This window comes from Corvus kubaryi, unplaced genomic scaffold (genome assembly GCF_017639235.1).
Source record: "Corvus kubaryi isolate FWS band 111438036 unplaced genomic scaffold, C.kubaryi_AGA036_p1.0 37302, whole genome shotgun sequence".
Lineage (NCBI taxonomy): Eukaryota > Metazoa > Chordata > Aves > Passeriformes > Corvidae > Corvus > Corvus kubaryi.
This window is the reverse complement of record NW_024581095.1, coordinates 4,173,348-4,186,304: the sequence shown is the minus strand read 5'-3', so window position 1 is coordinate 4,186,304 and position 12,957 is coordinate 4,173,348. Positions and strand designations below refer to the sequence as shown.

The window sequence follows — 12,957 nt, the reverse complement described above, 5'->3', positions numbered from 1 at the left end:
AAAAAACAAGCAGAAATGAACAGGCAGTATTTATTGAGACTGCTGTCCTGAAACTGAAGCATAAACCAGTGGAAATCAACAGAGAACCTAGAAAAAAAACCCTAAACAGATTTCAAATCAAAAAGGGTGTCTTTGGTATTTTTCAACTTTAGCACATCTACTAAATGGTGTAATACCTTCTCTCCTTTTTCCAGGCACATGGCACTGCAGATGTGACTAATAAAACAGGCAACAGCATAGAGAACTCCTAGCACACTGCAGTGTCTACCAGCATCACTGCAAATTTAGAGCCTGTTTACCAGTTTTTGAAATGCAATTGTTTGAGTCTTTGAAGCTCACAGGAAAACACATACAGAAGTTTCAGACAGATTTTTAGTAGCTCAGCTGACACTTTCTTCATCTGCTGAAATGGGACACCCCAACAGCCAGCTACAAAAAGGCAAAAATAATTATCATCAGCTGGAGAGAGGTCTAACTTTTCAGAGCATGAAGACAAGTAAACTCTTATTTTAACAAGTAATCTCTGATTTTAACACCTTGTATTAGCAGAACTCCAGGAATGGCTTAACCTTCCCTGAAATGGAAAAGAAATGTGAAATAAAAAGAACATATGTATTTTCTGTAAATACTCAATGGAAGCTACCACTGCACACCAAATGATAAGTGAGGGCATTTCATACTGTGCTAAAATTCGACTTTTAAAATCATTGCTACAATAAGGACAAAAAGCCTATCTGATAGAAAGGCAGAGATTTAACTTGCATTAAAGAAACAGAAGCTAAGTTCTGCAATAAAGGTATTAAAAACACAGGGAGATAATAGCAGTTAGGTAGTCATAACACCCTTGGTTGCTTTCTTTTCTATGTTTGCCTATGGGATTCTTTAACTTCACCTGCATTTTTTGAGGCACAGCCTATAAGGAATTTATTTTCTAGCCTGTCTTGGGGTGACTTTATGATGTGTATCCCATAATTGCTGCCCTATGCCCAGAAATTAATTTTTGTGCCTTTCTATGCCTTTAAACTGAGCCTGAGAGGGGGGAGGAAAAACTGAGCCAAACTTTTTCAAAGCAGTTTGCAGCTTGTTCAAGGTCACACAGAGATAGAGACTTTTTTTCAGCTGGAGAGCGAGAGGGAAGGGAAGCACGCAGCTTGCTTTTCTTTCCAGTCAGCTTTCAGCAGTTTTTTTCCTCAGCTCCTTTTCCTCCGGAGAGTTGAACTTTTGTTTTCCTGGGACTTCGTTTTTTTCCTTTTCTCTCTGCTGAACAGTTTCAACATCAGAATACAACAGGAGGAATTTCCACCGAGGCCTTGGCCCTGGACACGGGCCCACCACCCCGTCCCATCTCCAAGGAGGGAGAGAGAGATCTACGGAAGGACTCTGAATTTCCCCCCAGGTTTCTCTCAGCAGACCGGGAGGTTTTATCATTTCGCATTATTATCCTTTTCCTGTGGGTTTGTTAAATAAATAGTTTTTATCTCTTTCACTTTCCTTCGAGGAAAATTTATTTTTTCCCGAACCTGGTGGGGGAGGGGTGGTTGTAGCCTGCCTTCTCGCAGAGGATATATTTCTAAATTTGGCCAAACCGGAACACAGCCAAAGAGCTTTAAAATGTCAGCTGATATAGTTTAACTAGGGTCCCTAATTTGACCAACCTTCCTTGCAACAAGTAATGCCCATTAGTGCAAAGTAGCACCACTGACTTTCACAAAATTAATCACCTGAACTGACATTACTAATTACTGAGATTCTGGTATCGTATCTCTAGGGGGTGGATGCAAGGAACATTACATATTTCCTCAAACACTGATTGGAATACTGTCACAATTAGCTGTCTGCTGCTGTTCAATGCTATCACACAAATACTGTCCCTCTCTTCAGAGTTCCTCTTACAGAAAAGGAGATGTCAAGCGTGTTATTTCCTGACAATTCCTCTTCCTATACAAGCCATGGTCTTTGCTTAAGTTGCTTCTACTGGAAATAGTTCAGCATAACACAACAGTGGATACATTACCCACTCTCCTGGAGATACTTAAGGTGGAATACGACAGATGGCTTAGATACAACTTAACCAGCCTTTTCTTTTGCCATCTGCATCTACATTTTTCTTTCTTCCAAAAAAAGCCTGACTAAAACTGGTAAGTAAAAGAAAACTCCACTATTTTTAGGCAGTTAGTACAAATTAGGACCTTCCTCTGTCTCTACCTCAGCCTTTCCAAACTTAGTCAAGATGATTTCTCTACATGACAGTGCAGAGCTGGAACCTACTTTTTACATTCAACTCTGCTGGCAGAACTGACAATTTACCTAACATAATCAGAGAAACTATCAGCATAACAGACATCATTCTCAGTTAACTAAAAATGTTTGTTGTGAATCTGTGTTTGTCAAACTCGCCCTACTTTTACTGTGTCACACTATGTCTACCCTTTGCTCTGGTCTTGTACTGATGACCTCTTCTAACCAATACTACTTTATTGTCCAACTTGCCTTGTTTTCTTACCTTCTTCCCAGATGACTGGGATTCCAAGAAGCCAAATGGCTACAGAAATCATAAACACTATCAAGACTAGAACAGGAGATGTAGATCCAATATTTGCTAAGATTAACCACTGAAGACCATTTACGCTTTTAGGCACTTAATTAATCAAAACGAAATTACTATTAAGTCCCTCTTCCGTATCACATAAGCCTTCTTCCCTCCTACACCTCCAAGCAAATTACATATATTACTTATTTTTTAAAAAGTAATATGAAAATGGCATTATGTGTTTAAAGGTGCTCCTGAATAAGAAACCTTACATTGTATTCCCTTTGCTCAACTGAAATAGAAAAAACAAAACATTCAAAAACCCAACCTCCCCTCTCCAAACTAAACTAAGACAGTAGTATAAAAGACTGTGCAGAAGAGTGGACCCTCACAAGGATATGGAAAATAGAAACAAACATGATGGGTAAAGCACTAAGGATGATCTCCTTGGTACCACTGAAGTGAGACCATTTCTTTACTGTGTAAACAAACCCCAGTAACGATGAAAAATTTAGCAGTCAGCAGTAACTTTCAGTAGCAGGCCAACAGCATTTACTGAAAATGAACAGCAGGTCTCAGGATGGAAGTTCTACGTGAAAAATTAGTTTCATGTATGTTAACAAACTGAGGTGTAAAGAAAGAGCACTTTCCAGGATATGCACTTAAGAATCCTCTTACCTCTAGCCCTTGATCGTTGCATCTGTCCACCAGCACATGTCAAATCTGATTTGGTAAGGAATTTAGACACACTGAAGGAATTTGTCTAGTTTTTTTAACTCTCTCTGGGTACTCCCTACATGTTCACAACAAATCTATGCCCGAATGTCATATTTATTTGCAAAGATATCTTTGAAAGAAAAGCAACATAGGTTAGAGAAGGTACCAAAGCAGGTAACAGGTTAAAACAAATGTTTTTTTTTTTGACTCCCCCAAATAAATACTTATGCAATGAAACTGGGGAATGCTTTGGGGAAATGACAAGCTTAAAGCACATATCCTGCCTCAGAGCCATTAGTTCTTTCAACAGTCTTAAGTTTAGCTTCACTAGCTTATCCTTTAAAACAAGGTGCCCCTGAGAGGATCATACAACAAGGAACTAGGCATTAATACAAATCCTAAAATGGAAAGCTAAACAAGCCATGTTGCAAAAGAACTGACAGAAAGTTTAGACTCCTGTCTAGGTTAGTAACAGATCCAAGAACAGCTAATTTAACATCACTGATTTCAAGTGCATTCATTAGGTGAAGTTACCTTACTGATCAAGACTAGCAAGACAGAGAGTAACAATTTAAGCGAACTAAAGTTCAACACACTAAAAAAGAAAGATTACTATCTGCAGGGTCTTTGAAATGTATCTGATATGACAGTGGACTGTCTCCTTTGTTGTTTGGTTGTTGGGGTTTTTTTAAACAAGCTGAAGGAAGGCAAGCATTGGAATATGAAGAGCCCATTCAAAATGTGCAGAAGCAACAGATAGTAAATGCCAAACCCATAAAATGGCAAGTAAGCTTCTTAGGCAAACGCTATCTAAGTAGTAAGCTTTTTTCAGTTTTACTTCTTCAAGAAATCTTAAATATTTAACCTCATTATAATGCATAAGGCATATTTATCCTATTCACCACTGTCAGTAAAGAACAGAGGGCACAAAGAGTATCATGTTCAATCTACCAAATGTTATTTCCTGTCCTCAGCTATTACAGAGTACGAACCCAATTGAGTTTTCCTGGTATGGGCTAACACATTGTGTTTCCTGTCCTGTAGACTTCGTATCTGCTGGTACTACTATAAACACAGCAATGTTATCAAAATTAAACTGATTACCTACCAACTTTCATGACCCTATGAACCACATTGCAAGTCTTTATTTGAAAGATGCAAGTCACACATCTTAAGAGCACAAAGAAGTTCCAGGAACCCTTCCCAAGGCAGGAGGTATCAGTCATTACCCAGGGGTCTACTACTTTTTTGTGTAATGTGAGCAACCTTCAACACACAGCTGGATCCAGCAGCAACACAATGATGTATTTACCAGAAGCTCCTTAGAGACCACCAGCAAAAAAAGTATTAAATGGAATTTAATTAAAAAAAAAAAAAAAAAAAAAAAGCAAGCCAGTTGAAGTGCCACATCTGGATAGGCCTGATGCATACACTGCCGGTATCACAAAACTTCACTCTGTCTTGAGGAACATGAAACGCTTGCATCAGCTAAAATCTTGAAACTCTCAGAATAGTGGAATTTAATCTAAAATATGTGGTACAGGTATGTGGCATCCAATTGGGTTAGACAAAAACTGGGGATAAACTTAGCAGGAGTTCCAAAACCAAACTTAAGACCACATGCAGAATGAGAGCCAGACCATGAATTAAAATATTTTTTCCTTTTAGTTGGAAAGGTTTCTAGGAAAAAAATACTTGGGTCTGGATACATGTTCTATCTGAACTCTTCCAAAAAGAAGTGAAAAGATGCTTTTAACTTGGATTTGGACAGCTTACCATGCTTTAATATTCTTAATTCTGTAAGAGATTACTCTTGACAAAATAACAACTTGTTAATTAAAGACAAAAACACTGCAAAGAATTTGCTTTATCCACTAGCTGTTTACAGTACGTTCTACCAAAAGTCTTCCTTACCATTCAGGTACTTTAGTTGATCAGAGAATTCCTGTGCATGAAGTATTTATCTAAATATATATAGCTTTATGTATATGCTCTCTCTTGCTACATACACACATTTTTACTAATATTATCAATTAAACTCCTACTAAAAATAAGCCAGTGCATGCAAGTAATTCTGCAAATATGCTTGGTCAATTTCAGTTTTAACTCCCACTTAGATTTCAGGAAAGCAAGAACCTGAAGTCATGGCTTTCAACGAATCTTTTTTACTTTCTATGGAAGGTATGCATTTATATAGTAAATTGAAGCCTGTTGACCAAGTCTTTACTCTTTACTTATGTGCTCCACAGACTACGCAACCCACAAAGCAAATTAAATCCACTGAAATTACTATCTTCTCTCAACATCAACGTTCAAGTGTGTATAGACTTGTAAAAGTCTTTGGTGTAAGAAGCTGCTTACTGCAAAAATGGCCAGCTACCTTCCACTCACGCTACACTGAGCACATGCCTTTTTACTAGGAAAGGAAGGTTTGCTCAAGCCCTCTATACCTTGTTCTGCAGAAACACAGAAGAGCAAAGAGATGGGAAATCAGGTTGGTATTCAAATAGTACCAACATTTCATTGCTGCAGTCCCTGTTCTACCTGGCACCTGTCTTGCAAATCAGGTGTAACTGCCCTTCCTTGCTGATTAAACTTTCTTATTACTATGTAACTTGAATGTATGTATTCATACTGAAGTTTGTATGCTGAATTGTTCTGAATGCTGTCAAGAATGCTATACAAAGATGCTCCACTTATGTAAGCTCCTCAACGTATTGCTAAAAAGTCTTTGTGTCTACACTCACTTGCGATCCAGATGAACAGTATCTGTGATATTTTACCTTGAGCTACTTAAAAACATTATGGAATAGTTATTTCAAGTAAACAAGAAGCTGGAAAGTAGACTCCACTGTGATTATTGAACAGAAATCAGAACACCAAGCAACAAGACTAGTTAACAATGTTTACAATAATTTCCATTATGCTCGGTTCTAGTACTGATTTAGAGCTTCAGAGGTTGCTGAAATAGGCAAGGGAAGTCCAAATGGTGTGGCCATGCAGTTTGCCATCTGTAGCAAAACAGAACTTCAGGACCAACACCTGCAACCACGGAAAGTTTTTTAGTGATCTAGCAGAGAGATGAATAGATGCAACACTGGAGAGGTATGAAGCAGTGTGGAAAACTGTTCATTCTTCTTACTTCAGAAAAAAAAAAATCACCTTCACAGCTAAACACAGTGAATAAAGGACAGCTACAACTCCTTACCACAGTGCATGAAGTCAAAAGTCTATGACCAGTCCCTTCTCCAGCCCTCCTATTGCTGAGAATACTACAAGCTTTCCACAACTTTTTCAAGTCATGGTGTTCCCATAAAACACCATGTAATGGTGTATTTTTGTAAAGCCAGCCATGATCCACTGCTTAACCTTCTGAAGTAATGATGGTGGCTCCCCTGTATCAGGCTATAATTACTATCACTCCAGAATGACAGCAATGGAATTTGACATCAGACACCCAAGGCAAGGGAACGGGCTTTACTGCACTTGTAAAGTATCAATTTTGCAAACTGACACAAATTTTCAAAGACTTCTCCTAGTTAACACCAATGCTGCTACTTAGATTATCACTGTATTCACCTCCATCTTTTCTTTTTTCCTACTAATTCTTGAATTTGATCTTTGCAATTTATTCCCAGCAACAGTTCTCAATTGCTTTCTTCACTTATTCCATCTCCATCCCTAGCATTCTGAATGGAATGGGATCACTATAAGCTTAAACATATTCTGTGCTGATCCTACTTCCATTCTCTAAAGTTCACATTTCCAGATATGAAGGATAATTACACCAACACTTCGAAGTTACAGTTAACTATCTGTCTACAGCTGCAGCTTGCTAAGGTACCTCACCTCAGAGTGAATACCACCTAGAGTACTGGAAACCTACCAGTTAAAGAAAAAACCACACAACTATAACCCAAGGATAAGTAAAATAAAAATATTCCGTATTATTTTAATAATGGAACTAAGTTAGACAGAAAAGGGTTCCATCATCTAAAATGGCAAGTTTTCTCGCTTCGCTTACAAGAACAGCTTTCTGATAATGAACATGAAAATAAAGTTTCCAAGGCCTGCCTGTGAATTAGACTATGGGGTTATGTCATAGGTTAGTAATGAGCATTCTGGACCAAACCACCACAGGTTATCAAGTGACACAAGCCTAGGAAAAACTGTTGTTTGAATTTTCAATTTTTTGAAGCTTTAAGATGTACTCAGCAGGACATATAAAATGAAGAACAAAGTCTCACTTTGCAGGCAAATGCGAAGCTTTGAGTACTGTGCATCCTCCTGATGCTTATTTTTCATTAAATTCATGGGAATCTTACAACATTTAATTGTTTAATCTTATGAACCCCTATGGCTTTTAAATAACTTTGATATACAGATACTTATGGCCATTCACAGTTCAATACAAAATAGTTTCTCCACAGACCTTTAGCAAGGTGGCTTCTTTCAAGTAGTTCGAAAATTCACACACAAACTTGTAGGTTCATGTTTGTTGGAAGCTTTTGGTTTGGCTTTTTTTAAGTGACAAGGAATATTTTGCCCCAGATGAAACTTCAAACTTGTTTGTTAACTGTAACAGTATCAACTTTATAGGAAGCAGATTTCTTCAAAAATTACTATGTGGTAGAGCTTTCAAATTATTCACAACATTGAAAATGTACTGTCTTTCTAGAACACTCCTGTGTATTAATAGGAAGCTTAACATAAAAATACACAACAATTATAAAAGTCTCTTTAGCTTCACTGTTCGTACATTTCCTTGTGATTTGCATCCAGGGTCACCTAAACAATTCTCCCTTCCCTGTCCTCCCAGTCCATCATACACTGTAGAAGTTTGATGGCCAGCACATGCTGACTGATCAGCTGGCAGTCATACATTCTTCTTGCATTTCTTCTCTTGAGGCAGTAATTTAGATCTCTCTCTATCCAACTGGAAGTTTCCACAGTCTGCAGAACATAGTTTTTCTATGGCACTCTGACTGACAGAATTAGTTAACCACTTCAACAGGCAAAGAACAGATCTGACAGAAAGAGGGGCAGAAAAACAGCACAGTCACCTTTTAGAGGAGAAGTCTAAGGCCCACCTTTTATTGGCGAGTTGATTTTTAAACCTCTCGGTTTATCATATTTCTAGTTTTGGAAATCTAAACTTTGTAGCACTGGAGGGGCTTTTTGAACTTGGAACTGTAAGTGAACTTAATTCCACCCCTACTAACTGGCTGTCACCCTGCATGGATGCAAGGACATTCTAATCACACTCTTCCAAACATTTGAACATTCTGCACCTGATAGAAGTAATTTGACATTAGAGAACTGATTTTAGGTTTCTTTTTAGTTAAGAACACAGCTGGAAAATAGTCCTTTAACTTCTGAATACAAATACAAAGTTAACACTTTCAGCTATACTAGTATGACAGCTTTAAAGAATGACAGAATTATAAACGTATTTCATATAAAAAAATGAAGTGAACCACTGCCCCTTTAAAGACACCCTAATTAGGGTTTTCTACAACATATAGTATGTATGTGTGTCTTGCACTTTATAGAGGATAGCTTTATTTTAACATTTTAAGTCAATATTTTTGATACCTCAGGCACTTTTTTCCCTCAAGAGTGATACTATTCTGCTGGATGCCAACATGGCTTTAATATTACTTCAGCTTCATTATGTAAGACATATACAAGATCACTCCCATTCTTAGCTGAAATGATGCGAACATAACAAGCAGATTAAGCACCTGCAAGAAAGCAAAGCCATTCTTCCTACCTATGATCTGCATGCTAACCACAACACTTTAGCACTCAGTTCAAATATAATTTAGTTTTAGTAAACAAAATATAAGAAAATACATAGCCAGGAATAACTGAAATAAGCAATTGCTTACCTTGACTCTCCACTACTGTTTCTTACACTTTCTTCATCACTGTGCCCATTCATTGTAAATATCAAGTTTAAAAAATAAATAAAAGTCCACTCAGGTTACAAGGTGGATATCAGGAATCCGCTTCTTGGTACTGTGTATGTTTTCCAGACACTGTATGTGTTTGCTTTAGTGTTCTCAGCGGGTATTCAAGATTTCTCCCAAAATACCTAAAATAGGAAAGGAAAACATTAACACAGTTTTAAAGTATGTTTGCAATTAAAGACCTACCAAAAATACTACGTTTTTTTCCACTAACAGTGAAAGGGGGCATGTTTGACGTCACATGTGTAACTCAAAAGTAGCATTTTTTTGTGTGCTACCTGTTCACGGTTGATCATTTTATCACCATTTCCTTTTCTGAGGGAAAAAAAAAGGATTTTTCCTGCTGTCTGTGAAAACAACAAAAAATAACGTCCAGAGAACAGCAGGTCCTCATATTAGTCATATTTTAAAAACTGGAAGATCTAAATAAAATGCACAAAATGCAGGGAAGACCTGTCTCACTTTTTGTTTGACTGCAGTGGGGTTCCACCACACACTTCTTTACGCCATCATGCTTCTTTATGCAACTTTTCACGGATAGTGCTATAAAGATGGCAATTTCTGCTGAATGACTAGCTGCAGAACAGGAAAAGTTATGGAAATTACAATTTCTTTAGTACTGGAGGGTGAGAACAGTTTACTGCCTATCTGCACTACTATACATTGTGTCTTAACTTTTGACATAGTATTGAATTCAGGACAAAACAGATCTAAATTTTAAAGAAAAAATGCCTACTTGAAGAGGTAGGTAAATATTAATGTTCTGCTAAGATCTGCTAAGTAAAATGTATTTCATACACAAAACATAGCGGAAGCATTTCCAGAAATACACGTAATGCTAACCACTTACAGTTGTGGGTTAGGAGCAGGAAGATAAAAGACTGTACCGTTTAACACGAGTTCCCACGAAATCAAACCAGCAAGATCCCACAGATGGAATGATCATTATTCCATATACATGAGTATCTTAGGCCAGATCATTAGGCAGTAAGTATTCGAAGCAGCCAGAGAAAGTTAAGTCTCACGGTGAATGGGCCGCAAGTATAAACTCAGTGATAATCAGACCAAGACATGCGCCCTCACAGACTTGGCGGTGTGAAGGCGATTAGGGTCTTGCCTGCCTCGGGGTGCTCCCCTCGAACAAGCCACAGCCCAACCCCAAGCCCATCGGGGCTGTGGTGAGGGAACCCTCGCTCTGGAGCGGGCACTGCCCTGCGCTAACACCGCCGAGGCCGCTGCGGCCCGCGAACAATAGCGATAAGGGAGGGGAGCGCGATCGGAAGGAGCCCCGCAGCCGCAGTGGGGCCGCGAAGCGCGGCCGGGGGACCCAGCGAGGGAGTAGAGGGCGCGCCGGGAGATCCCGCCGCGCCCTCGGCACCCGGCAAACACCACGGGCAGCGGCAAAACTTTCTCCCCGCCGCCCACTCTCTGCTCCGTGCCGACGCGATCCCGACTCTCATCCCCCGCCGCCCGCGCCGCTCTCTCGCTGCCCGCCCACAGGGAGCGCGGGCAGGGCCGCCCGCCCGCTCCGCTATCGGCGCGGCCTGCACGGGCGCCGCTCCCTGGCAGCACTTCCACAGCCACCGCCGCCGCCCTCCCACGATCTCTTCCCCCGGCGCCCCCCACGGCCCGGAGCGGAGCAGCGGCCGCTCTCAGGCCGCCCGGGCGGCTCGCACTGGCTCCCCCCGCAGGAGGGCGCGGGAGCAGCTCGACCCCACTGCCCACCTCGGCCCCGGCGAACCCCTCCCTCCCTCGGCGGAGAACAGGGAGCGGGCCCGAGGAGCCAGCCCGGCGCTGGGCATCCACCCCCCTCGCGACCGGCAGCCGGGCCGCATTTCCTCTGCACTGCCCGCCCCCACTCCGGCTTTCATCTCCGGCAGCTGCACAGCTCCCGGCCGGCGAAGGGTGCCATGGCGGCCTCTGCCTACCTGCGCTGCGCGGGGCCCGGCCGGCCCAGCCCTCCCCGGGCCCCCCCACGGCCCGAGGCCTCGCTGCGCCCCGCGGGGCGTACTGCTGCTCGTACGGCAGTCCCGGGTCGTGGGCGGCTTCCGCGGCCGCGGCGGGGCCTGGGTGGCCGCCGCTACTCCGGCCGGCTCCGCGCTGCCCGCACCGCGGGCTCGCTCGCTCTGCCGCTCGAACAATGGGGTCTGGACCACGCTGGGAGGGGCGCCGGGAGAACCGGGGTGGGCGCCGCTCCGCTCCGCTGCCGACTCCTAAGTCCTGCCGACCGCCGCCATCACGCCGCCACTCCGCTCAGCCTCCCCCTCCCGCGGTCGGATGGAAACCCCGGGCGTGATGTCAGCCCTGCGCCCTGGGACCGACCGGCAGCGGGAGGAGGAGCCTCGGGCGGGGGCGACGAGCCGCGCTGCTGCCGGGCCTCGGGTAGCGCGGCAGAAGCGGTGCGGTCGCCCGGGGAGCGGGCGGGCTCGGTCTCATCTCCTGCCCGCCATCCGCCCTTACCTCCCTTCTGCCTAGCGCTGGGAAGGGGCTCCCATTCCGGTGTGCGGGCTCAGGGCGCTTCCCGAGGGGCGCCCTGAGGCGAGCGGCGCGACTGCAGCCTGGCGCGGGCCACTCGGTACTGCGCTTTGTGGTTTTCAGTGTAAAATCGCGGCCCGACGACAAACGCAACTGCGTTTCTCACTGCGCGCGGTTCGAGCGGTGCTGGAGCGTACTTAGGTAGGCTTGGACTGTCCCCTGGCAGAGGGCTGGCCTTCCTCTTTAAATCCAAACATGTACGCCCAGTCCTATGCTCGGTCCTTGCCAGTGATCAGGACGGTTTAACGAGATGCACGGTCGTTATTGAAAAAACGAAACAACCTAAACCCCCAAAAAACAACACACAAGCAAAAAAGTAGTTTGTGTGTCCAATTGTTCCCAGAATGGCAAAAGAAAGTAGTAGCTGCGTGAGACTGTGCTGTAAATAATACAACACGGCGCTGGAAGGTGGAAGCAGCTTACCTGCCGCCTTCCCGGTGAAAGCACACCTGCGCTGCAAGGCTCTATCACTGTGCAGGAGGATTGTGGGGACATTGGTGACTGACGTCTGGCATCCGACCTTTGAACCCCCTGCAAGGGTGAAAGAGGTTAGATCAGCAGGAAAACATAGTTTCCTCATCAGTGAAGGAGATCTTGAAGGAAGCTACTCACCGTGTGGGTATACGGGACAAAGGTGGTCACAGCAGCTGTCAAATGAATTCAAGCTTGAAGAGTTGTGTTGGCCAGGACCCACATGTGAGCCACAGTCAGTCAGCTGGAGACCTCTTGGTGCCATATCTTAACTCATGGTTACTCTTCCAGAATGAGCAATGCTAGCTGCCTTGGTGCTCAGTGATGTGTGGACAGCTGATATACACACCACCCTGCAGCTGAGTTGGTTAGGTTTCCTGGAGCCTACCAAGGAGACTTCAGCGCACCAAGCATGGTGTGGGGTTGGCTGTCACACTCAACAATTCCCTGTCTGAGGAGCTGCAGAGGCCAGATGAGGCATATACACTAGCTCAGCTCTCAAGCATGGTATAGGAGATTACCACAAAATCTCAGTATTGTATGGCAGAGAAAAAAATTTCCCCCTAGAGTTAAGAAAAATGCCTTTAGGAATTGCTTGAATAAGAAAACAGCTTGAAAGTTTACAATAAGGGTATAATTACACTATGTTCCTTACTGAAGCTCTGAAGTTTGCCCAAGTCATCTTAAAGGAGAATGTTTTGTGATAGACAAGAGTGCTGCAAAGAGCAATAG

At 43.0% G+C, this 12,957-nt stretch overlaps 1 protein-coding gene across 2 annotated transcripts in view; it reads right to left on the bottom strand.

Annotated features, from left to right (window-relative positions):
* The window catches only part of CHD1 (chromodomain helicase DNA binding protein 1), a 55,642-nt gene extending 44,145 nt beyond the window's left edge, over positions 1-11,497 (bottom strand). Inside the window, exons 1-2 of one of the 2 annotated variants that reach the window (XM_042028118.1) lie at positions 11,148-11,497; positions 9,139-9,344 (exon numbers count right to left, since the gene is read on the bottom strand). In XM_042028118.1, the coding sequence (XP_041884052.1) occupies positions 9,139-9,191 (53 nt within the window). In that variant the 5' untranslated portion in view covers positions 9,192-9,344; positions 11,148-11,497. The remainder of the gene's footprint in view (positions 1-9,138; positions 9,345-11,147) is intronic. The other variant, XM_042028119.1, reaches the window with a different exon arrangement.
* Positions 11,498-12,957: the final 1,460 nt, after the last annotated feature.